This window comes from Thalassophryne amazonica, chromosome 17, assembly GCF_902500255.1.
Source record: "Thalassophryne amazonica chromosome 17, fThaAma1.1, whole genome shotgun sequence".
NCBI lineage: Eukaryota > Metazoa > Chordata > Actinopteri > Batrachoidiformes > Batrachoididae > Thalassophryne > Thalassophryne amazonica.
The window spans coordinates 1,619,180-1,645,603 of NC_047119.1; the positions used below are offsets into that span (position 1 = coordinate 1,619,180).

Genomic DNA, 26,424 nt, shown 5'->3' on the forward strand with positions numbered 1-26,424 from the left:
AATCTACCAGAGACCAATGGATTGCCTGACCAGTCATTAGACAACCTAAGTGTAAGGATTAATGTTTCTGCAAATAATCAGCATTTTTACCACTAGTTTCTTTCCATAAGTCAGAGGATGGTTACATTAACATTTCCAAATCATTGAATTCCACCTGGGAGGAGACCCCGGGGAAGACCCAAGACTAGGTGGAGAGATTATATCTCCACACTGGCCTGGGAACACCTTGGGATCTCCCAGTTAGAGGTGGTCATTGTGGCCCTGGAAAGGGAAGTCTAGGGTCCCCTGCTGGAGCTGTTGCCCCCGCGACCTGATAAGCGGTTGAAGATGAGTGAGAGATGAGTGAATTCTTCGAAGTCCCATCTCATTTACACGATTTGGACCACAAATGTCAACAAATGTAGCATAAGAACATTATGGTGAATCTGGACTGTGTCCTGTATAAAAATCATTACGACGTAGAAGATGATTCATCACAATGAACCAAAAACCACTATGATTTAGCACTACACCATCAGCACACTATTCAGCCTCTGTCATAGTACACTCGGAGTAAAGCATTATTTCATTCAGTAATGGTCATTTTTAATTGCCTGTTATTAAAGTGCCAGGTACCCCCCCCCCCCCCCCCCCCCCCCCGAGTTACTGAAAAGCAGCATCAACAAACTAACTTCAGCTCTGAAGTTAGTTTCAGATCATTGACAGAAGCCCATAGAAAACAATCTTTATCTCCTCTGCATTTGTTCTGCTTTTAAAACTGCATTTGGCCTTTTAGAACATGACATTTCATCTCTGCCTTTTGAAAGCTTTTCATGCTTGCACTTTGTTTTAGCTGAACTGGTGCTCTTCTCACTGTAAAGTCACATGAACCTCAACTTGTACTGTGGAAAAAATGCTTCAAAAATAAAAGCAGCACTGTGATTCTTCACCAGTCTATCAAAGATGTGTTTAGTCAGTACATAAGGTAGTTTGTTCGTGTGTGTGTTTGAAAGTAATTTTTCATTTGTAATGACTGTTGGGCTTAGTTCAACTTTTGTCTTCCATTCAATCCTGAACCACTGGTGCTGAAAAATGAAGCAAGTGTGGAAATGCCAACTGTTGCAGTTCCTTGAATGGCCACATAAGATTAGCTGCAAAAGTGAGCCACTTCCCATTGTCATGTAAAATTGTACAACGTTACACCTGAAACAGACCTGATAATAATGAAGCCTGGTAGAAAAAACAAGTTGTTTTTTTTCCTTTAGCTGGTTTCCCCAATTATGTTACCTGTACATGGGGTGAATTTTAATATAACTCATCTATTTAAGGTGTTTTAAGCCATATAGTTATGAGTAATTAGGGGTGTGATCACTTTGAGTGACTGTTATTGTGTGCCAACAGGTTCAGGGCCCACTAGCAGTGGCTGCTAGCTGCTGTAGATTTTCATTCATTCTGTAAACCTGCTTCATCATACAGTGCTGGAGCCTCTCCCAGCAGTCCTTTGTCATCATCTTGACACATATCTGTGATAATATACAACCCTGATTCCAGTGAAGTTGGGATGTTGTGTAAAATGTAAATAAAATCAGAATACAACGATTTTCAAATCCTCTAAAACCTATATTCAACTGAATACACCACAAAGACAAGATATTTAATGTTCAAACTGATAAACTTTGTTTTTGTGCAAATAATTGCTCATTTTGAAATGGATGCCTGCAACACGTTTCAAAAAAGCTGGGACAGTGGTATGTTTCCCACTGTGTTACATCACCTTTCCTTCTAACAACACTCAATAAGCACTAATTGTGAGTGTCATGATTGGGCATAAAAGGAGCATCCCTAAATGGCTCAGCCGTTCACAAGCAAAGATGGGGTGAGGATCGCCACTTTGTGAACAACTGCATGAAAAAATAGTCCAACAGTTTCAGAACAATGTTTCAGTGTTGAACCCTGGGTGCTTTGTGTGGGTCGGCCCTCTGCTGTGGTTTGATGGTCGTCAGACCTCCCTCTGCTCACGTCATTTCGAAAAGTAGCTGAAAAAAAAAACTTCTGTCAGCAGGGTGATGGGAGAATCATTCTACTGTTTTTGTTGTTGTTTGTTGTATGTTTGTTTTTTTTTTTGTTTTTTTTTTTAAGTGTGATTCATCGACACAAATCCAACATGGCAATTGCTCTGCTTTCCTCGGAGAAAAAAAATCAGAGTGAAAATCTCTGCCCCCTTGCTGCATCCAGCGTGACACCACGATGTGTTGGTGGTGTCAGGAGGCGTTGGTGCAACACAGCTGACGTCACGACGCATTGGGAGATGTTGCCTGATGCTTCCAATGCGTCCGGTGTGAAAGGCCCTTAAGACAATTTCATTGACTTAGATACATGAACATTTCCATCTCCTGACTTTCCTAAAGAAAACTGGCTGTGAATATGAGGATTTGTATGAATCGTCATTTTTAGTTTGCTGATATAACTGATATTTCATTTGCCCAACTACTTGGCACGTCTGGAAATGGAGGGGCTATGTATAAAATGCATGTACTTCTTAAAATAATAAGGTTGCTAGTTTTGTTAAACCCCTTGAATTAAAGCTGAAAGTTGACATTACAACCACATCTTGATTTTTTTCATTCCAAATCCATGATTACTGTTGCAGTACTTACAGAGCAGACTATTTGGCTTAGTTTGCTTCTGCATTCTTTGACAGTCTAAAGTGGCAGTGTGCCTTTTAAAGTTTAAAATAGACCAAATACACTAGTTCTTAAATTACAATAGGATTTTCATTTTGTGGTTGATTAAGCTTGATAACATACAGTGTAATGCCTCAAGACTTTTTATCATGATGTTCTGAATATAAAACTGTGTTTGCTCTTATTTATGCTGTTTTGGTTTATCTGATAGTGTAAATGAAATTGAAATCAGTCTTTTCTTAATCCATAGTCACTGTTCAGTAGTTGTTGTTTCTGTGGTTTAATAGTGTGCTTTGAAGATGAAAGGAGGACTTTGAGTGCGCCATTTATAGTTTAAAGAGACTGCAGTGAGGAGGTTAGACTGAGGCGAGCCAGACGGCAGGGAGGGGCAGGTGGATGGGGAGAGAGGAGAGTTATAGCAGGACACTGGCATTTGTCCTTGATTGTGTGTGGTTCAGGAGGATACTCCCCCATGCGGTTTAATTTAAAAGACGAAAGGGCTGATAGAATGTTTTGTCCAGTGGATTCTGGAGCAGGGTGGTTTGATTCTTCTGTCTCTCCCTCTTTGGTCACATCACTGTGAAGAGCTGCACGCAGCCCAGCTGAAAGCTAACAGGCTCTAGAGGCTAACGGTGCACATAGACTCATAAAAAAGAAAGCATCAGCTTCCCAAATGGTGTACTGGGGAGTGACTGAGGTCAGACTGTGGAACTGACTCTCAGTGAAATGAACCGCTTGCATATTGACACAGAAGATGAGGTAAGAAGCATGTTGGAGATGCTTGTTAAATTTCTCTGTTACATCTGTTTTTATTGGTTTGTTACAGTTTTTAAGGTATATGAGAATAATTATTGATTGGAACATTATTTGTGTGTTTATTGTAGTACTAAACTTGAATTGGGGTCAGCAGTACGGTACGTGTTTTTTTTTTTTTTTTTTTTTGTACCTTAGTCATTTGGGTACAAACAGTGAATTTATTTATTGTGTTGCCTTGTCACATGTGGTTTTCAAACACAAAAGTTGTAATGGCACTTGTAGAAAGAAACAGTGAGGGTCAGTTTATCTTCATTCATTAACTACGCCTCTGTTTGGCTAATTCAGTGTTATTGTAAGATGCAGATTAGACAAATAAATATCAGTTACTAATCAGTCTAAATTAGACAAGTACTGAATCAGCATGTTTGCAAGTACAACCAAAAAGCATTGAATAACCCATTCAGTCACACCCAGCATTTCTACAAGTCACTGTACCGCCCAGAAACTAGGAGATTTGCTACAATTTGTGAGTATGGTTGAATAGAGTAAAGCCTCACACAGCTATACGTACTGTAAGTACTCCAACATTTGTATTCATTCATTTACTCTTTAGACCCTTTGAAAGTTAATAGCTGAGAGCCAAACTGATAGGTATAAACCCATTGTCCTCCCAGCTGTTGACAGTGTGACAGTTCAAAGAGAAATGGAGAGCCAGGAGGTGGTCTGATGTAGTTCCAGGTAGAGCTGTATGAGATATTGTTTAGCATCGTCACTCTGGTGTGCCCATGTGCAATAGTCACATTGTAGGATGTGCAATGTCAGACAAATCAAACATGTCACCCTACAACTTGTTGTTGTTATTGTTGTGTTGTTGAATGGGGGGGCATGCATAGTTCACATCTTTTGTGTCTAATCGACAAGAGAATTTGTCTGGGGTAACATTATTGACTCAAATTTAGGGGTACCTGGATCCACTGATTTTTATTTTATGTATTTTTATTTATTTATTTTTAATGAGTGACACGTTGGCTCTGCATGTTAAGTTAATTGCAAGCTGTCGCAAACATCCAGGGTCTGTGCATGTCAGTCAGTTATGTTCTAGTCCCATGACTCTTACTCACCTGACATGGTTCAGTCTCACTTCCACCCATTTACCAAATGGAAAACCCACCTGCTATAGCATTTTCACATTAATGACCAAGTCTGCTCAGTTTGATTTAAAAAAAAAAAAAAAAAAAAAAAAAAAAAAAAAAAACTGAAGTGAATTGATGTTAACCAGCTTATTGTTTGTATTATTTGATCTAACAGGAGGTCAGCTGACAGCAGTACGATGCCGCAGTAAACTGCCTGTTGCCTGCTTCAGTTGAAGTTAGCAGTGAGATCTTTCACAGAAGGCAGCAGATGTCATACAATCTGTAATCTCTTTCACAGATTTGCCACTACTGTCCACATAAGAAGTCAGACTTTATCTACACCTCTTTCCTCCTGCTGTGTGTTTTTCACAGCAGAGTAAAGGCACAGCGAGCAAAGAGTTTTACAGACATATCCTCTGCTCTGTGTACGTCTGATCCCGTCAGATCTCAGAAGCTAAGCAGAGCAGGAACTGGTTAGTACTGGGATGAGACACCTCTTTGGAACACCAGCAGCTGTGTGTGTTTCTCCGGGTAAAACTGGAGTTGCGTCAGGAAGGGCATCCAGCGTAAAACTTGTGCCAATTACCAATGCGGATCTGGTTGTATCCGCTGTGGCGACCCTGGACAAAAACTGGGAGCAGCCGAATGAACAACATTTTTAACTTTTCATTTCTTTCAAAGTCTGCTCTGAATGTCTGTAAGTTTCCTTACTGTGGTTAAACAAAAACACAGCTGCAGACCCCACAACACATTAACAACAAACACTGTAACGCTTTTTTTTAACCACCAGAAATATGCCTAAAATCTCTTCCTGAGGATGACATACATAAAATATGCTCATAAAACCTTCTTACCTCTGTCAAGTCGCACATACACATGCTCTATACACAAATTCTTGATTGTTCCTGCTCAGAGACTGCAAACCAGGGGTGAATCCAGACACCCCTTGATTGAAGGTCCACTTTTGAAGACATTTTTTGTACTACTACTAATAATAATAATAATTTGAACAACTAAAATGTTTAAATCAGTATTACTCTGGGCTCAAGTTTTACTGTAGTTCTGGACTCAGTTTAATTGATGTCATATAAAAATAAGTTTAGTTAATTTAACTTTTATGCATAATTAAAGTGGAATGTAAAGCAATATCTTTTTATGTAATGTCTAAGCTGTATTACTGGGTCTGTTTGGAGTGCGAGCTTTAAAATCAGGTCCGTTAGGATTTGGGAAGTCAAAAAGATGAAATTGATTACAGCCCTTGCGGTTGGTAATGTGATCAAACAAACATGTAAGTTAAATGGACTGCATTTATATCGCGCTTTTCCATCTGCATCAGACGTCCAAAGCGCTTTACAATAATACCTCACATTCACCCCGATGACAGGGTGCCATACAAGATGCTCACAACACACCCTGAGCTACTAGGGGATTAAGGGCCTTGCCCAAGGGCCCTTGGTGATTTTCCAGTCAGGCTGGGGTTTGAATGGTGGATCCTCTGGTCTCAAGCCCAATGCTTTAGCCACTAGAACATATAAATTTTGGTTAAAGTCAAAGAAAAGGTGAAAATGAATAAAAGAAAGCAGAAGTAGACACATTATGCAGAACAACTAAATTGAGTGGGATCAAGGTGAGAAAATAGTCATGAAAAAATCCTCCAGAACGCGTCCCTGGACATCAAAAACACCAAATTTTCTGGCTCCCCCAATTTCAGATCCTAGCTACAGGCCTGAGATTTTAATTAGTAATGAATGAAGTCAATACTGTAGAAAAGCTGTCCCCTTAAAATGGTTTTACCCAGAAATATTTAAATAGTGTGCAGGTTAAAGTCTTTCTATAATATGATGCTGCATTAGAAAAGAGCAGCGATGGTTAGTGAGTGAAATAGAATCTTGTTCAGCAGGAGAACAGTTTGCTGTTTCCTCAACTGTCTCCACCTTGTTTTACCTTAAATCCTAGGGCGTGATCACAAAAGGTTCTATAAAAAGGTCGATGGTGGAGAGCTTATGATTTGGCTGTGAAGAATAATTCAGTCCAATTTTTTTTTTTTTTTTTTTTTGCTTTCATCTCTGAAGCAGTCCTGCACCTCATCAGTGCAAATTAGTATCAGCTGGTTCAGTCCCAACTGATGGCCTATAAAAAGGTTTCTCATAACCAAGGTGTCACACAAGACAGCAAAGAGTTCTCTTAAGATCTTTGCAGTGTTATTTTGTTGCAAAACATACTGATGGCATTGGTTACAGAAGGGTTTCTGAAGTTCTGCATGTGCCAGTGAGCACTGTTAGGGCCATAATCTGGAAATGGAAAGAACATAATTTCACCATAAACTGGCCATCATCAGGTCATTTCACTTGGCTGCAGCAGACGGATGGTTGCGTTTGAGAATTTGGTATGAACCGGTTATCTTCTTGGGTGGTTGCCATCCAGGACTCAAAGAGTTCTGTGGTGTTGCTCTGAAGCACAGCAGCTGTGCATGTTCTCAGACTTCATTTGACTCTATTAAATGGTTATTGTCACAGAAAACAGAAACCTTGTACTTAAACTTGATTACACTTAAAGATTTACAGAGTAGAAAATAGACACTTTGGCACAAATGAGCAGGTTTTCATACCAGAAAATGGGTCAAATCAAGACCTGAGTCTTCCATGTGCCTTCAGGCAAACTGTCACTGAAATTTCATGTATTCTCTTCAAATATGTCTACTCTAATGCCACCATGAAGCTGTGTAACTGGTGATGGAACAGACAGAAGTTGCAGTTTTTTCCCATCATACACACAGAAACCTTTCCATTAAAGTTGTCTGGGGGTCTTGGTGGCTTCCCTCAGTAGTCCTTGCATGATTGATTACTCACTTTTTGAGAACTCCCTGCTCCAGATAGATGTACCATATTCTTTGTATTTTCTCATAATTGATGTCAGTGAAGACATGTGTGACTTGAAAATGTTCATGTACCCATCACCTGACTTTGCTGAAGAAAACTGGCTGTGGAAGTGCTGACTTTTACAAAAAAGTCATCCTTAATTTTGTTTTATCCAATTAATTATGGGCTCTGAAAATGGGGAGGCTTTGTTTTATACATATATACGTGTATATATATATATATATATATTATATAAGTGTTTGTGTGTGTGTGTCTATATACTACCAGTCAAAGTATAGCTAGAACACTGAAGCACTGTGCGTCCTGTGTGCAGAACTGTGAGGTCCCACACAGACCATTATGTGTGTGTGTGTATGTCCCACCTGTTACACATGGAGCAATCTGGAACAAAATCCTGTCAAGAGCAATAAGTTAACACCAAGGTTTCAGATGCACAAAATACAGACTGTCAGCTTCTGTTAAATTTGTTTTTCACCTTCATAAATCAGGTTGTGCATGCAAACATCACCTATTTGCATGTTCCCTCCTAGAATTTGGTGCACTTGCGTGAACACACCGTAAATTGCATATGCGTGAAAGCAAAGGTGCTAAATGGGCCACACGCACTGTTGTGCACATTTGACGGATACTGTCCTCATTGCACACTTAGTAACTCAGCATGCAGATGTACTTGAGTGTTGTGGTTGAATGTATTGAACAATTATTATGTACGCTTTAATATGTCACTAAAAATTTACAATGTCCATGATAAATATGGTGGTATGTAAAAGTTTGTGCCCCCCTGATGATTTCAATGATTTTCCTTTATAAATCATTGGTTGTTTAGATCAGAAATTTCAGTTAAATATATCATATAGCAGACACACACAGTGATATCTGAGAAGTGAAATGAAGTTTATAGGATTTACCGAAAGTGTGCAATGATTTTTTTTTTTTTTTTTTTAACAAAATTAGACAGGTGCATAAATTTGGGCACCCCAACAGAAAAAATACATCAATGTTTAGTAGATCCTCCTTTTGCAGAGATAAGAGCCTATAAAAATGCTTCCTATAGCTTCCATTGAGAGTCTGGATTCTGGTTGAAGGTATTTTGGACCATTCTTCTTTACAAAACATCTGTTTTGTTGGTTTCCGAGCATGGACAGCCCGCTTAAAATCACACCACAGATTTTCAATAATATTCAGGTCTGGGGACTGAGAGGGCCATTCCAGAATGTTGTACGAGGTCTATTAGAAAAGTATCCGACCTTATTATTTTTTTCAAAAACCATATGGATTTGAATCACGTGTGATTAAGTCAGACAAGCTTGAACCATCTTGCGCATGTGTGAGTTTTTCCACGCCTGTCGGTTGCGTCATTCACACATTCACCTGACGCAACCACCCCCTTGTCATTGTTTCATTGTCAGGACATGGTGATATGATTTGGGCTTTTTATCCATCATAATTTTTTCAGAAACTGTTAGAGACTGGCAGCTGGAATGGAGTGCGCGGAATTCCTTGATGTCCACGTCTTTTCACAATTCCTGTGCTAGTCAGACGACGTCCCGGATAAAACACAGCGTCCAGTTTGGAAATGAACAGCACATTCCACTGTTACAGGAGTTTTTGTCATGGAAAGAGGAGCGGAGGCTTCGCATGTCACGGCGGTGCCGCATGGCGCACAGCAACGTCGTGATGAAGCCTCACGGGACATGTTCTGGCATGTCCAGGCACATCCACAATTTCTCGGATAATCACTCGATGGAAAAACCACCGACAGCTGTCTGAACGCCATCTCAAAGCTGTCCTGTGAGACCAAAATGGAGGTGGTTTTGTCTCGCTCCAGTAGCAAATCCATCGTGATGCGCGAAGCCTCCACTCGGCTTTCCATGACAAAATCTCTTGTTAAAAGTGAAATCTGCCGGAAAATGGTTGATGTCCAGCTCTTGTGATAACCAGAGAAATGGCACACGATGGTCACGGATCCAGACAACCATCCGTTTAGAAATGAAATGGTCGCTCAGCCTGTCGATGGCGGCTTCGGAGCGCGGCGCGCCCCACAGCCGCAGGGGGCCGTCCTTAAAGCGACAGTAACACTCCTTATTCTCTACCAAGCCCGTAACATTTTCACCGAAAGCCAGATAAATTTTTCCAATGATTTCCAGCTGCCAGTCTCTAACAGTTTCTGAAAAAATTCTGATGGGGAAAAAAAGCCCCAATCATTCCGCCATTTCCTGACAATGAACGTCCGACGAGGGGGCTGGACCACTCCTCACTCAAAGCCTGCTCACAGGTGAATGATGCAACCGACAGGCGTGGAAAAACTCACGCATGCGCACGAGGGTTCAAGCTTGTCTGACGCAATCACACATGATTCAAATACATGTGGTTTTTGAAAAAAATAATAAGGTCGGATACTTTTCTAACAGACCTCGTACTTGTTCCTCTGCATGAATGCCTTAGTAGATTTTGAGCAGTGTTTAGGGTCGTCTTGTTGAAATATCCAGCCCCGGAGCAACTTCAACTTTGTCACTGATTCATGAACATTGTTTTCAGGAATCTGCTGATATTGACTGGAATCCATGTGACCCTCAACTTTAACAAGATTCCCAGTACCTGCACTGGCCACACAGCCCCACAGCATGATGGAACCACCTCCAAATTTTACTGTAGGTAACAAGTAGTCCCAAGCAAGCACCAGCTTGGGACTCCGACGAGGGTGGTCACATCTCCTCCTCTCTCCTCTATCTCTGCTCCAACCTTCAAAGTCCCTACTTCACCAGGCTGTGAATTCTTAAGACTATATTGGATTAACCATGGAATTGATCAGCTGGTCTCTGAACACTATTGACACCATTTTTTCTACAACAAGATCAGGGCTGGGGGACCCTGCGTGCTCGGCTGGACCTTACCCTGCGGGCTATGTTCTCGACACCTGGGGGGCGTGGTGGGTCGCATGCTTTCCGCCTTTCTCTGTGAAGGACGTCGAGGATTTATTCATATTTGGATTCACAGTAGGAGGGCTGGTACTTATTGACTTATGTGCGGCCCTGACCTACCAGAAGATTGGCAAGACGGCTGCCGCCAAAACCACAACCCCTCGTTTGTCCGTCATGATTAATGAGTTGGGTAAGGCAATGCATTCTCAGACTGGGTTAACCCTTGAACTCAGACGCAAATTGGATAACATCTCGGAGCAAATGCGCGCCATGCAGGAGAAGGTGAAGATTTCAGAGGCCAGGGAATTTTTCATAATTGGGATTTGGTTTGTTCATGTGAAGCTGGAAAAGTGTTTTTCACTGCTCAACCACAAACACGGCAGGCTTATCAGCCTGTCAAGGATAAAATGCCCATTGTTTTTCCTCCAGAAGAATTTCTATGACCTTGGGAAGATTGGCTGCCTCCTTATCTTTCTTACTCCAGTACACAAGGACAGACAGACTCACACATGGACAAAGACTGAAGCATGCTCCACTTTCCCTTCTACCTCAACTCCTGCCCCCCCATCACACACCCCATCCCGGCCGCCACTCACGCCACACCTTTCCCCTCTGGGGGCTGCGCGGTTTTCGCTGCGGCAGGTCCCCGTTCCGCCCAAGCTAGCGGCGGCGCGACTCCAGTTGCAGCGGCTACCACACACTCACATCGCCTCAATTTGGAAAACGGACTGTTTCAAGTTTAGTGCACATAAACAATGTCAAATGTATATGTGTTGTCTTAATTCTGATGTGTGCCATTGTTACGGTAAACAAGTAATAATTGTGGATTAATTGCTGGTTGTCTGTGGAAATGTGAGTGTGGACGTAATCTCGTTGTGGTTGCACTTGTAATGACAATAAATCTTATCCATCCATCCAAGTGTTTTTCTTGGAATGCTGTGTTCTTTTTCAGCCATGCATACCACCCCTTCTTATGTCCAAATAACTCAGTTTTAGTTTCATCAGTCCACAGCACCTTATTCCAAAATGAAGCTGGCTTGTCCAAATGTGCTTTAGCATACCTCAAGCGACTCTGTGTGTGGCGTGTACGCAGAAAAGTCTTCCTCTGCATTACAGCAGCATACAGCATCTCTTTGTGTAAAGTGTACTGTATAGTTGAACGATGCACAGAGACACTATCTGCAGCAAGATCATGTTGTAGGTCTTTGGAGCAGGTCTGTGGGTTGACTATGACTGTTCTCACCATCCTTCACTTCAGCTTATCTGAGATTTTTCTTGGCCTGCCACTTCAGGCCTTAACTAGTACTGTGCCTGTGGTCTTCCATTTCCTCACTATGTTCCTCACAGTGGAAACTGACAGATGAAATCTCTGAGATACCTTTTTGTATCCTTCCCCTAAACCATGATGTTGAACAATCTTTGTTTTCAGGTCATTTGAGAGTTGTTTAGAGGCTCCCATGTTGCCACTCATTAGAAGAGATGCAAAGAGGGGAAGCATTTGTAAATGGCCACCTTTAATACCCTTAATGAGCTTACCACACCAATTTTGTGTTCCAATAATTAGTGCTAAATGTATTCAAATCAATAAAATGACAAGGGTGCCCAAATTTATGCACCTGCCCAAATTTAAATAATTATTGCACACTTTCTGTAAATCCTATAAACATCATTTCACTTCTCAGATATCACTGTGTTTGTCTGCTATATGATATATTTAACTGAAATTGCTGATCCAAACAACCAATGATTTATAAAGGAAAATCATCAGGGGTGCCCAAACTTTTACATACCACTGTATATAAATGTGCTGCTGAAATGGCAGTCTGTGAACTCGTGACAAAATTGGGTTCTGCTTGAATGGCATCAGCGACCAACATGACCTCAGTGGATTCCACAAAAATGTGTCAAATCCACTTCTCTTATTCTAAAGGGGTTTTATGTGCTGTTGGCTTGAACAGTATTAAAGCAACAGTATTATTGCCGAAAACTGTGAATGAAGCTTTACACACATAATACATTTACAGCTTTAAAGTGAACAAAACTAATTTTGGAACTTAACATGGGGTAACAAAAGCTAAATTAAAATTTGATTCTAAATTTGTACTAAACTAAACACATCATCTTTGTCCTTGTAGCTCAGGCCCTAGAGCGGATGATGAGTCCTACGGGTCCCAGCCCAAACCCCAACGTACCATCTGAGTACTGCAACACCATCCCCCCTTTGCAGCAAGCTCACGCCGCAGGCATTCTTAACTCTCCTCCGCCTACTGTCATGGTGCCCGTGTCTGTTCTCAAACACCCAAGCAGCGACAGTATGAATACTTTTATGTATTGTGTTCACTGTGTGGTTTGCTGAAATGAAACTCAACAGTTTTTGCTGTTATTGGTAACTGGAGGATTTAGTGAAGCCTAGACTTGGAAAACACTCACCTGTTTGACTTGTGTTGTCAGGTTGTCCGCGTGAACAGAAGCGGGTGTGGTTTGCTGATGGCATCTTGCCCAATGGAGAGGTGGCAGACACGACCAAACTGTCAGTGGTGAGCCAAAGGAGCCCCCAGGAGTTCAGTGGTGTTGCCCTAGATCCACCAAACGTAAGCTATAAAGGCATCCATGATGTAGCCTATACCAGGGAAATTGTTTGTTTTTAGTTTTTCAGGACTGTCCTTAGGGCCCTGTGACACCTTGATGAATAATCCCGTGTATGCTGAAATCCCATTTCCACTAAGTGGTTCGGGTCGGTACTGCATGGTGTAGTGCGGATCAGAACGTTAAGTCTGACTTGGTTTGCATTTCTAACGCCGGCAGAACCGTTTGTTTGGCAGGTGGAACTCTTAAGTATTGACGAGCACGTGTACGGTGTTGTGCGGCTTCTCCACTTCACACGGAGGCAAAACGAGACAACACCTCCGACCCCCTGCATGCCACGCTGACGTCCTGTCAGAGCAGCTTCAGCCACAGACTGAGACCACCGAGGTGCTCCACAGAACACCACAGGTGGTCCTTCCTACCTGTGGCAATCAGGCTGTCTAACTCCTCCCCCTTATGCAGGATGAATACATAATTGAACAGAGTTCAATTATGTATTCATTCATTCAATCACTCAGTTATATGCAATATTGTCAAACACTCATTTTGCATTACATGTTGTACTCACTGTTCTCACTATAAAAAAAAGCACTGTTTTCTTTCTTTCTTATTCTCTTTAACATTATTTTATTTTTTTTTTTGTCTTGGTGGATCATGAGATTTATTTTCATCGCAAACAGAGTACTGACGAGTTGACTGATGGCTGTGGTAAACACTGCTGTGAACAAATGAAGGGCTGTGACTCCTTCAACTTTTAAGTGCCGGATGCAGTTCTACCTGTCTGATCAGTCAGACGGGTGGAACAATGTTTCTTCACAACAAGGAATTAAAGTATTTTCAGACATCCTTTTCCAAAATCAGCATGCTTTATGTGGATAAGTTTAATTTAAAGATGTTTAACATTCAACCCAGACCATATGTAACTGTAAATGGAAGATTAAAACTACACAAAGTAGGACACCTTTGATGTGTGGTAGCCATGATGCCGGATTAATTAGTCTTTCTTTGCAGCCTAGTTCTGCTGGCCCAGACACGGGGATGGGTGGCCCATCTGATCCAGCATTTTCTGGGAACAACGAGATGGTCCAACCTCCAGCTTCTGGTCCTTGGGATTATGCGTTGCTTTCTGGGCTCAGTTCTTCTGTGAGCAGAATTCCCAGCCTACTTCCAGAAAGTGAGGATGAGCTCCCCCCTCTGCTCATCACTACGGGAGAAGATGAAGCAGGAGGTAGGGTGCCATGAGTTCCTGGCATGTTGGGTTTCAGAGTGTTTCTTGCTCTTTGAACAGTGCTTCCGTATTCTATCTCTCTCACTGTTTTTTTTTTTTTTTTCTTCCTTGTTGTAAAGACATATTAGTTGAGGAAAGTCCCGCCCTGTGCCAAATTCAGCACTTATTGGAGGAAGGAGGACCCCGCCCTTTGACCTTTGTTCTAAATGTCAACCTGCTAGTTAATGTCAAGCTGGTGACATGTGAGTATAAGACTCTCTCAATCTTGTCAGTTGTCACCCCACTGACGTCTTCGCCGATAATAACTCTTACTAACTTCTCTGTCTGCCAGATTGCGGTCGTCGGTGCTGGTTTTACGGCTCGAATGGGCTGCGAGCTCTCGGACAGAAGGAGTTGTTTTTTCTGTTGGAGAGTTTGCCAGTGGAAAAAACTCTGCCCAGAGACTTCTTCACATTCTATCTCAGCGTTTACCATGACGCTCAAAAAGGTAGACAGCAATACTGTTACTTTAAACTCATGACACTAATGTCCAAGTGCAAAGTACATGGTTTGTACGTCACCAGTCACCATCCTACATTACAGGGAAGTTCTTGGAGGAACTGGACAATGTGACATTCACGGGCAGTTTCCTGGGCAGTAAGGATCACGCCGGCGTGCTCTTCTTCTCTCCCACCTGTCAGCCTCTTGAGGACATCGCTCTCCCTCCTCAACCTTTCCTGATTGGTCTGCTAATCCACAAATTGGAAGTACCCTGGGCCAAAGTGTTTCCACTCAGGCTGCTTCTGCGGCTTGGAGCTGAATATGACGGTGCGTCTTTCACTCATATCCCCGTCTTTATCAACTAAAAACATTAGACAAGTATAGTTTCACTATGCATTGAGCACATCATAACACTTTGATGACAAAAACCAAAAAAAATCCTTCAGTGAAACAATTTCTCAATGCTTCTCCACCCTGGAATAATTTTATTTATGCACTAACATAAATCAGTGTATCATTCTTTTTTTTTTTTTCTTTTTTTTTTTTTTCTTTTTCAGTATTCATTACCAAAATGGAAAAAAAAACCAAATGACTCATTTTCTGATTTCTAATTTTTTGCTCAAATCAAAAATGGATAACAACTGCTCATATTCCTCCCATTTGACACAACTGACATGACCCAGTAATGAATGTACTAGTAGGAGGTGTAACTTTTTCTGTTCACTTCCGGGTCAGTTGTGTCAAATGAAAAAAAAACAAAATGGGATACAAGCATTTGTTATGTCTTTTTTTTTTTCCTTTTCATTTTTATCCCCTCAATATGAAATATGGAGCGATACAGCGATCAGCATGTCCATCCATCTGTCTATCCGTCTGTTTTCGCTTGATAGCGTGATATCTCAAGAACCAGTTGACTAATTTTCATTCATATTTAGCATAAGTGTGTACTTGGGTGATCCCCAACACCAGTCAATTACAGATTTGTGGGCACCGGGGTGATATGTCATCTCCTGATGACTCTTGGTGATTTCAGCCAAAAAAAAAAAAAAAAAAATGCATTTTTTGAATTTGGTTTTGGACACAAATATTGGGGAATTTTTTTTTTTTTTTTTCATTTTAGTTTCATATTGCAAAATGAATGAACAAGTGATACTAGCGTTAATTTTTTTTTTCACCTGTTTTTTTTTTTTTTGTGTGTGTCAGATGTCCTTTTTGGTTTTAGTTATATTTAGTCATTCACATACCATTTTTAGTCAGGTTTTAGTTGACTAAAAGTCTGTGTATTTTAGTCCAAAGAGAACTGAAAATATTTTAGTCTCATTTCAGTCATGACATTGTTGTCTTTGATTTAAAAAAAAAAAAAAAAAAAAAAAAAAAAAAAAAAAAAATTACATTATTTCTCATTACCATTTCAGTCAATATAGTGTTTCAAACACTGGAAATTGTGTTATAATGACCAGAGAAAACAGACTTGTTGAATGACTGAAGGTTTGTGGCGTTTCCCCCCTGATATTGTAAATCAGCAAGGCTTCCCATCAGATGCAGTTAGATATTTAGTTTTCTTGTCAGTCACATCAAATTTTAAAATTGGACCAGGTATCAAGCCTTTTCTTCCACAAGATCTGTTCACTCCATGTAGTTTTATGTTGGAGCCACAGGGTGATGCAATAGTAGAGGAAATAGAGCGGTTGTAGACAAAATGATTTTATTTCAGCTTTTATTTCTTGCTAAATATTTTAGTCTTGTCTTTTTTCATCAACAATAATACATGCTAATATCGTCTTTGTCAGTGTTCTTGTGTTAGTCACAAAAAAAATGGTGGTTGACAAATATATTTTGTCTTGTCTGACAAAATTAACAATAAGTGGTATGCAGATTAACATTGATCGACTTTTGTAAACTTGTTCTTGGTTTCACAGTGAAGATCAAGAAAAAATTTAAAACAAAGTTCAGCAAACTGTGTTGAATTCATGTCAGCTTCCTCAGTCCAGGGCAGCATCGCAATGCAAACTCATCCAATTCTTTACCTGACAGCACGTTCAGGCTGCTGAAGCATAGTTACGAAAAGCTAATGGACGTTTATGTTAGAGCGCAACGTGTGAGAGAACAATGACCTCAGTCATACAGCGGGACAAATAGTGAATGTCACCTGACATACAATCCAGGAGTCACATGACAAGGATCTGTTTAGGTGCCACATCCTTCTTCATCCAAGAGAACCCAAATCTTTGAATGAAACTCACTATACAATGGACTGTTTTGATAAATAGCTGAACTATTTTAAAAATAATATTATCAGACACTTTTTTGTCGCATGAAGTTTTTGTTTCAAGTAGTCACTGAAAATGGCCCATCTGTTTTGTTTTTTTTCTCTCCAGTGTATCCTACAACGCTGGTTAGTGTGCGCTTCAGGGACTCTGTCTATCAGGAGACGGGACACACCATTATGAATCTGCTTGCTGTACGTACATCAGTAGGAGTGTTGTGTTCTATATTTTGGACTTATCTATGTATGCTGCAGTATACTAATCTTATTTATGTAAAGAGAACTGTCAGCTGGATGATTCCTATGGTTTTAGTGAAGGATAAGTTTTAACTCCCTTTTTACAAATTTGATGTTCCGTTTTCCCATCAGGGCCAAACATCAGCCCACCCCCTTTTTTGAATAAAGTTGGTTAAATGCCCATCTGGTCATGGCGTGGGTGGGTGGGGCACAGAAAGTACTAAGTTGAAAGCAAACCTGGGATCTATCTCTTTGTGAGGTGACAGTGCTAACCACTGGACCACCTTGAAAGGGCCAATATTCACTAAAGCAAATGCATGTTGTCAAATTATCTTTGAACTTAAAACATTTGACCAATATTCTTGTGAATGTCTAAACACAGGACCTAAGGAACTACCAGTACAGTCTTTCAGCTGTAGCAGGCCTGAGGATCCACATGGAAGTGGGCCATAGCTATATTGACATTCCTAAAAGTAGTTTTAATGAGGTACAACAGATTTACAGCAGATAAGTTTCCAGTCATGGCACAAAGATAGATCACTGTAGGTGACATGTTTCTGTGTTTGACAGATGTTGAAGGTGGTAAATGTTGCTAATGAGCACGTCATTAGTGTTGGAGCAAGTTTCAGCTCTGAAGCCGACTCCCATCTAGTGTGTTTCCAGAATGAGGAGGGCAACTATCAGACTCAGGCCACCAGCAAGCCTGGAAAGACCCGTACAGGTGAGTCTTAAACCCCCTCAACACAACCAGCTACACCTGTACAAAGCAGTTGTATCTGGTATGAGAATGTTCATATGTTCATGTCTGTTTCCTGTTGACGTTGTTACTCTGCTGTGGAAATGAACGTCTTTTCATTTGCACAGTAACAAAACAAGGAAACATACATGAACGTCTGTTCGTGACTTAACTGTGACTTATACTCTGGAAAATACAGTTCCTTTTTCTTTGAAAGCAATTCCATTCTTGACAAAGAAGGCACAGAAGAAAGCTGGAATAAGTAATGAATAGATCAGGGGAGCATTGAAAAAACATGGGCAGCAGTAAGAAAGAAAGTGTAAAAACCACCATATTATCTGTAGGGCTACTAAGGTAGCAAGAAAGAATTTTAGCCATCTCTTATGGATGTAGCAGGCTACAACAAGTGGAACAACAAGCAGTGAGTGTACAGGGGTTTTTCTAAACCAGGAAATAGGGGTGCTGCACCCCAAGGCTATTCTGACTCTGATTCACTTTGGACACTGTCTCACTGCTGTAAACAGCTATAAAAATAAATGTCGATTGATTGTAATCTTATAAAACAAACTTGGACGCTGTGATATGAATTTGAGGTAAAGGCAAAGAAAATGTGCATATATATATATATATATATATATATATATATATAAAACTCAGTTGGGACTCTGGTGAGGGTGGTCACATCTCCTCCTTTCTCCTCTTTTTCTATATTTCTCTATCTGTGCCCCAGCCTTCAAAAGTCCCAACTTCACCAGACTGTGTATTGCAACCACTTTTCTTTAGTTGGGACAGATGCAGGAGGATAACCACTCCACCATGAAGCTGTGTAAGTGGTAATGCAGCAGGTAAAAGTTGCTCTATTCATTGCTGCTCCATGCCCATAATATCTTCAGAGGCTGTCCGAATGTCTTTGTGGCTTCCTTCACTAGTCTCCTTACGTGGTGACTGGGTTTTTGAGAACTGCCTACTGCAGGCGTATTTACTGTACAATGTCACACTGTTTGCAGTTGCTAATGATTGATGTTAGTGAAGTTCATCATATTCAATGACTTGGAAATGATCATGTATTTTCCACCTGACTGAAAACTGGCTGCAAAAGTGATGATTTGTATTCCCTTTTTATTTTATTTTATTTTATTTATTTTTGATCCATTGAATTAAAACTGAAACTTGGAGGTTGGACCAAAAGACTTTTCCAGGATAAAGGGAAAATGATTTCATTAAAGCTTCAAAGGCCTTATAATTTGAAAATAATTAAAACTACAGACCTAATATTTGGAATGTCTCCATAAATTAGGATATTGGCGTACTTGTAATTTTTTAAGGGGAATCTGATGGTGTGTAAATTTATTTCTTAAACTGAGTGATTTGTGTCAAGTGAATGGTGGTGGGGGGCACGCCTCTGGATGGGGTAGGTAGATGGTTAATTTTTGAGAAGTGGAGATGCACCGGCTGTCTGCCTGATGCTCTTCTTAAGGCAAGTCCAGATGCACATGGAGAATGGGGCACGTGTGGCCTTGCACCTGGGACCTCGTGTGGGTTTGGGAATTAACCGTGCATATCAATCAATCAATCAATTTTTTTTATATAGCGCCAAATCACAATAAACAGTTGCCCCAAGGCGCTTTATATTGTAAGGCAAGGCCATACAATAATTATGTAAAACCCCAATGGTCAAAACGACCCCCTGTGAGCAAGCACTTGGCGACAGTGGGAAGGAAAAACTCCCTTTTAACAGGAAGAAACCTCCAGCAGAACCAGGCTCAGGGAGGGGCAGTCTTCTGCTGGGACTGGTTGGGGCTGAGGGAGAGAACCAGGAAAAAGACATGCTGTGGAGGGGAGCAGAGATCGATCACTAATGATTAAATGCAGAGTGGTGCATACAGAGCAAAAAGAGAAAGAAACACTCAGTGCATCATGGGAACCCCCCAGCAGTCTAAGTCTATAGCAGCATAACTAAGGGATGGTTCAGGGTCACCTGATCCAGCCCTAACTATAAGCTTTAGCAAAAAGGAAAGTTTTAAGCCTAATCTTAAAAGTAGAGAGGGTGTCTGTCTCCCTGATCTGAATTGGGAGCTGGTTCCACAGGAGAGGAGCCTGTTTTTCATTCAATTAAAAGGTGGAGTGAAATTCCAAGGCATGTCATGCACACGTTCCTTGCTGCTGTGGATGTTTAGTGACGATATTTATTCATGTATTCACTGAGAACACATTACATTATTCTCATACATTAGCCAGCAGACGTCAACAAACCAAACAGTGATGTAGCCTGTCTGTTGATTCTGTTTATCTGTTTGTTTTATGTGCTCATATTGTGATCATTTGTGTTTTGTTAGTGACCGGTGCCAGTTTTGTGGTCTTCAATGGGGCACTGAAGGCCTCCTCGGGATTAACTGCCAAATCCAGCATTGTTGAAGGTATTTTTCTTGATTCAGGAGGAATATATCACATTGGTCTGCAGCTGTGTGCCAGCAAGGTCAGACAGAGGGCTGGTTTTCAATGCACCCAAAGACTCCAGCAGATAGTTTCACTGAGTGACACCCTTTAAGTAAAGGGGAGGAGCTTATCAGTTTAATCACCTTGTGCAATTTGTACACTTTTTGGGCTTTGAAGGCATATGCTTGGAAATCACTTTCCTGTTATATCAAGTCTGTATAGTGCACCCAGAAAGTTTTCACAGCACGTCACTTTTTCCACTTTGAGCAGGTGGAATCAGTTAATCAGTGAAATCACCTGGTGGAGTGGGTGGTTACAAAGAAAACCTGCACCCTCTCGGCCCTTTCTGGAATGAGTTTGAGACTGCTGGTTTAGTAGCTAATTAAAGTTGTTACTTGTGGTCTTACCTCAATTTTGTCTCTGTTTGTTAGATGGGTTGATGGTTCAAATTCCTCCAGAGACTATGGAGTGTCTACGCACAGCACTGAGGGAGCAGACAGACTTCCACATACCATGTGGCAAAATGATGCAGGGGAGCTGAGAGAAAATGTCACGGTCCGCTGGTTAGACTGGACTGAACCTGTCAACATGGGGTAAGAGCACTGCTCCAAACATGCACGCAGTTACTGAACATGTGTTTGAGCATGCTTTAAACTGGTAAGTGGTCTGAGCCCAAGGATAGACATGTCCAAATGTAATCTTGTTTTGGAGCAACATGTCGTCATTTGCCCAGCAGACAAAGAGAAATAACAGCCAACAAAGGGGATTTACTGCTGCATCGTCTGTGTCCTCGAACCTTAGGTCTGTTGGATAACCCATATCGTGTTTAGTGAAAATGTAAAATAATCACTGTTTGTCAAAATTCATTTTAAGGAAACATGCACTTACAGAACGCTTTTTCTTTTTGCATAGTTTTAATCTCCGTTTGTTTACTCTGAGGTCACGTTTAATCTTGAGAGATTTTGCGAGATTTCCTGTTTGACCTGGGAATGTTGGTGTGTTGTATTCACTCTGTGGCTGCACACCGCCCACTGGACAACCAAACCTGTTAGATCTATGATATATATATATATTTTTTTATCTCCATGTGTGTGGTCTCCAGGTATTAGAAACCTACAGATAATTTTAAACTCTTGCCATGTGAACGAGGCTTAATTTGCCCTATTGAGGTTTCAAATCTTGCAAAACTTCAGAGCGTTCAGGGCAGACCGACTTTTAGGAGGAACCGATCAGTCGGCGACACCGGGTGTGCGACTTAGCTATCCTGCTTGGCTAACGACAAAAGAGTTTCACATTCAGCTGCATTGTAGTTATGTTGGGAAAGTGAACATGTTTTAATCCATGCAGCAGAAGGAGTGGTGTTGATGGGAGACCTTTGGACGGAGTCCACAGTGTGAGGATTCAGCAGGACGCTGAGTTTCCCTCAGACGGATTCAGCATCCGATGCACTGAGGTGAAACTGACCCTTAAGCCACAGGTCCTCATTTTCCATTCAGCCTGCACTGCATCAGAGTGCACATGCTCCAGCTGACCGTCCAGGTGTGTGACGAAACCTGAATGTCCCTGCAGGTTTTCTACCAGCCGAAGACTCCGGAGTACAGCCTGTCAGCAGTGCTGGCTTCCTGCAGCGTGTTCCAGAAGGAGATCGCTCTCGCTGCCTGCTGTGCTCTGACTCCTCACCTCGCTGTTCTGACCTCCAGTGGCATCAACTCGCTCTCCCTTCGTGTGTCCACACACACTGACATGGTAAGATGCTCACAGCGCTGCGCTTTGGCTTCACGGATCATGTTTTTAACATGTCACGTACAGGACGGGTCTTCTGGGTGATCTTATTAAAGTCCAACCTCCATTACAAAGCGTGATAGTATGCTACATTCACTAAAGTCCATGAGCCTGAACCCAAGTATGAGCCAATCAATTCTAATTAAGGTGCCTAAACAACACTAACAGTCCAGCCAGTGTACCGTTTATAATTTACATTGTTAATGTATCAATTAAATTCTTTCTACCATTTTTCTAACATTTAAGTTCTTCCTAAACATTTTAGTTGTTGAAATTATTATTACTATAAGTAGTAGTAGTTTGAAAAAATGCCTTCAAAAGTGGACCTTTAATCTAGGGGTGTTTGGGGGGGCGCATCTCCCCCACGCCCCCTTTCCTGTCTGGATTCGCCCCTGGTTTGCCGTCTGAGCAGGAAGAATGGATAATGGTGCAGTGATGATAATGATGCAATGGTGGAGTGATTCCCAGGAAACAGAAGTTGTCCATTATGGTGATGGGGGTGTCTACCAGGGTAATGAAGGGGAGAGGGGCTGTGTTCTTTCTAAAGTCCACAATAATCTCCACTGTCTTCTCAGTGTTCAGCACCAAGTTGTTAGAGCTGCACCAGGACACCAGTTGTTGGACCTCCAGCCTATAGGTGGACTCACCCCCATCTGAGATGAGTCCGATAAGTGTGGTGTCATCTGCAGACTTGATAAGCTTGACAGACTGGTGGTCAGAGGTGCAGCAGTTGGTGTACAGGGAGAAAGGCAGAGGAGAGAGGACACAACCCTGAGGGGTACCGATACTAGTGGTCCGGGAGTCCAAGACCTTCTTCCCCAGCCTCACGTGCTGCTTCCTATCCTTCAGGAAGTTGGCAATCTACCTGCAGGTGGAATCAGGCATATTCATCTGGGAAAGCTTATCCTCGAGAAGATCTGGGAGGATGGTATTGAAGGCAGAACTGAAGTCCACAAACAGGATCGTAGCATAGGTTCTCGGGGAGTCCAGATGCTGCAGAACAAAGTGCAAAGCCAGATTGATGGCGTCATCCACAGACCTATTGGTTCTGTAAGCAAACTGCAAGGGGACCAGGAGGGAGGCCGTGAGAGATTTGAGGTGGGACAGAACCAGACGCTCAGATGACTTCATGACTACAGAAGTCAGTGCCACCAGTCTGTAGTCATTGAGTCCAGTGATCACAGTCAGGTCTTAACATCCAGCACTTACCGGCGATCACCTTAGTATTTCATCTGTTCTCCTGTTGCTTAATGTTGACAAATTACACATTATTTAAATGGTAAATGGACTGCATTTATATTACACTTTTCCATCTGCATCAGATGCTAAAAGCACTTTACAATAATGCCTCACATTCATCCCAATGTCAGGGTGCTGCCATACAAGGTGCTCACTACACACCGGGAGCAACTAGGGGATTAAATCACTAAGGGCCCTTGGGCAAGGCCCCTTAATGATTTTCCAGTCAGGTGGGGATTTGAACCGAGGATCTTCTGGTCTGAAGCCCAACACCTTAACCACTAGACCATCACCTCCCCTAAAGTAAAATTGGTGAGGTCTCCAACTCTTCACTCATACAGTGATAATGCAGAACATACAAGGTCTGTCCGTAAAGTATAGGTCCTTTTTATTTTTTTCAAAAACTATATGGATTTCATTCATATGTTTTTACGTCAGACATGCTTGAACCCTCGTGCGCATGCGTGAGGTTTTCCAGACCTGTCGGTGACGTCATTCGCCTGTGAGCACTCCTTGTGGGAGGAGTCGTCCAGCCCCTCGTCAGAATTATTTGTCTGAGAAGTTGCTGAGAGACTGGCGCTTTGTTTGATCAAAATTTTTTCTAAACCTGTGAGACACATCGAAGTGGACATGGTTCGAAAATTAAGCTGGTTTTCGGTAAAAATTTTAACAGCTGATGAGAGATTTTGAGGTGATACTGTCGCTTTAAGGACTTCCCACGGTGCGAGACGTCGTGCAGCGCTCTCAGGCGCCGTCGTCAGCCTGTTTCAAGCTGAAAACCTCCACATTTCAGGCTCTATTGATCCAGGACGTCGTGAAAGAACAGAGAAGTTTCAGAAGAAGTCGGTTTCAGCATTTTATCCGGATATTCCACTGTTAAAGGAGATTTTTTTTAATGAAAGACGTACGGGCGGATTGCAGTGTCGGCTCGCAGCCGCCGCGACGCTCCGCCACAGGAAAAACACCTCTGTTGGAAGCCTTAAGGACAAGTTGGAACATGTCCAGCTGTTAAACAATTTCTCATATACTCACTCCACTGAAAGCCATCAAAAGCCGCCTGGATTTTACAAATGGTTATCAACACGGAGGTGTTTTTCCTGTGCCGCCGCACCGCGCCGGCTGCGTCCCGACGCGCAGACCCGTCCGCACGTCTTTCATTAAAAAAAATCTCCTTTAACAGTGGAATATCCGGATAAAATGCTGAAACCGACTTCTTCAGAAACTTCTCTGTTCTCTCACGACGTCCTGGATCAATAGAGCCTGAAATGTGGAGGTTTTCAGCTTGAAACAGGCTGACGACGGCGCCTGAGAGCGCTGCACAACGTCTCGCTCCGTGGGAAGTCCTTAAAGCGACAGTATCACCTCAAAATCTCTCATCAGCCGTTAAAATTTTCACTGAAAACCAGCTTAATTTTTCGAACCGTGTCCACTTCGATGTGTCTCACAGGTTTAGAAAAAATTTTGATCAAACAAAGCGCCAGTCTCTCAGCAACTTCTCAGACAAAGGAATTCCGACGAGGGGCTGGACGACTCCTCCCACAAGGAGTGCTCACAGGCGAATGACGTCACCGACAGGCGTGGAAAAACTCACACATGCGCACGAGGGTTCATGCATGTCTGACGTAAAAACATATGACTGAAATCCATATAGTTTTTGAAAAAAATAAAAAGGACCTATACTTTATTGACAGACCTCGTACAAGCCTCCTTTACCACAACAATACAAACAGTGTGCAGTGGATAGATAACGTTTCACGTCTTGATTGTGTGTTTTTTTTTTTTTCTCTCTCTCTCTCTCTCTCTGTTTGAGGTGCGGCTCCATCCAGAGATGGGAGTGGGTGTCTTCTTCAAGCCTTCTGTCCTGTGTATCAGCATGGACTCCCAAAATTTCCTGTATATTTTTATTGTCAACTATGTCTGTATCATGGCCCAAGCAGAGGGTCACCCCTTTAAGTCTGGTCTGCTTGAGGTTTCTTCCTCAAATCATCAGAGGGAGTTTTTTCTTCCCACTGTGGCCTGAGTTCTTGCTCTGGGGGTTAGTAAGGTTAGACCTTATTTGTGTGAAGCGCCTTGAGGCAACTTTGTTGTGATTTGGCACTATATAAATGAAAATAAATTGAATTTGAAAATTACTGCTCAAAATTGTTGCACGGCTACTTCAAAGGGATTTTGAGACGACTTGCAAGCGTTTGATGAGGAGAATAAGGTTTGTTTCTGATGAGATATTGATAGTAGATGTGTTTTTGTTGAAACTGTGGTCCTGATTGGTTTTTTGAATGTGGGTTTTTGGCAGACAGCAGCCCTCTGGTTTCACCACAGCGACGTACTACCACCTCTGTCTTTTAGCAGTACATGGTACCAGACAGCACAGGCTCACTTCACCACTGCATAAAAGGTGATCTGAGCTTCAGAGAAGCTCGGTGACCACTGACACAGGTCATCTCCTGTTCAGTTGAATAAGGTGATGTTTTTGTGTTTTCCTCAGGTGGAGTACCAGGCTGGTTGTGACGGCAGGCTCCTCCCTCAGCACTACATGAACCAGCTGGACAGCTCCCTGATCCCTGTTATCCACGGAGGTAGTGCCGGTGTACCGCAGACCGCCATGGACATGGAGTTCCTCCTGTACATCACACACACCATCTAACGTGCGTGCCGGCCATGATGCACCTCAGGAGCTGTTGATTGTGGCTGGACATATGAATGCAGCCCGGTCACTGCTGGTAGAATATTCACACCTTGAGGCTGAGTGTTTCGTGCCCTTGGTTGGATTGTGGCGGGATGTGATCTAAAATGTTTTTTCCTATTAAGGAACATTTGTATGTGTAACGGTCACTGACGCTGCTTTTGTAGAAAAAGCCAAACACTAAATCTGACAGAAAATGAAAAGTCAACCAAATACAAACCTTCCGCACTGGCTCGGTGAATATTTCCCACAGACGTTCTGAAATTGGTTTGGGTGGATTTATTGTTATTTTAGACAGGACACATTGAATGAAAACATGTTCATGTAAGATGCACTACTGACTGCAGTAGGTTGGGCGCTGAGGTGTCACAGCTACGCGTGTGGAGATGATGCAGGATG

The 26,424-nt window shown here is 42.0% G+C and overlaps 1 protein-coding gene across 1 annotated transcript in view; it reads left to right on the forward strand.

Annotated features, from left to right (window-relative positions):
• The window catches only part of zfyve16 (zinc finger, FYVE domain containing 16), a 44,380-nt gene extending 18,317 nt beyond the window's left edge, over positions 1-26,063 (forward strand). Inside the window, 15 exon segments of the mRNA XM_034191763.1 lie at positions 12,488-12,664; positions 12,804-12,943; positions 13,950-14,166; positions 14,286-14,408; positions 14,498-14,653; positions 14,749-14,973; positions 17,025-17,107; positions 17,532-17,636; positions 17,720-17,870; positions 20,222-20,302; positions 20,753-20,839; positions 20,842-20,914; positions 21,669-21,774; positions 21,891-22,067; positions 25,828-26,063. Of these exon segments, the coding sequence (XP_034047654.1) occupies positions 12,488-12,664; positions 12,804-12,943; positions 13,950-14,166; positions 14,286-14,408; positions 14,498-14,653; positions 14,749-14,973; positions 17,025-17,107; positions 17,532-17,636; positions 17,720-17,870; positions 20,222-20,302; positions 20,753-20,839; positions 20,842-20,914; positions 21,669-21,774; positions 21,891-22,067; positions 25,828-25,986 (2,060 nt within the window). The 3' untranslated portion in view covers positions 25,987-26,063.
• Positions 26,064-26,424: the final 361 nt, after the last annotated feature.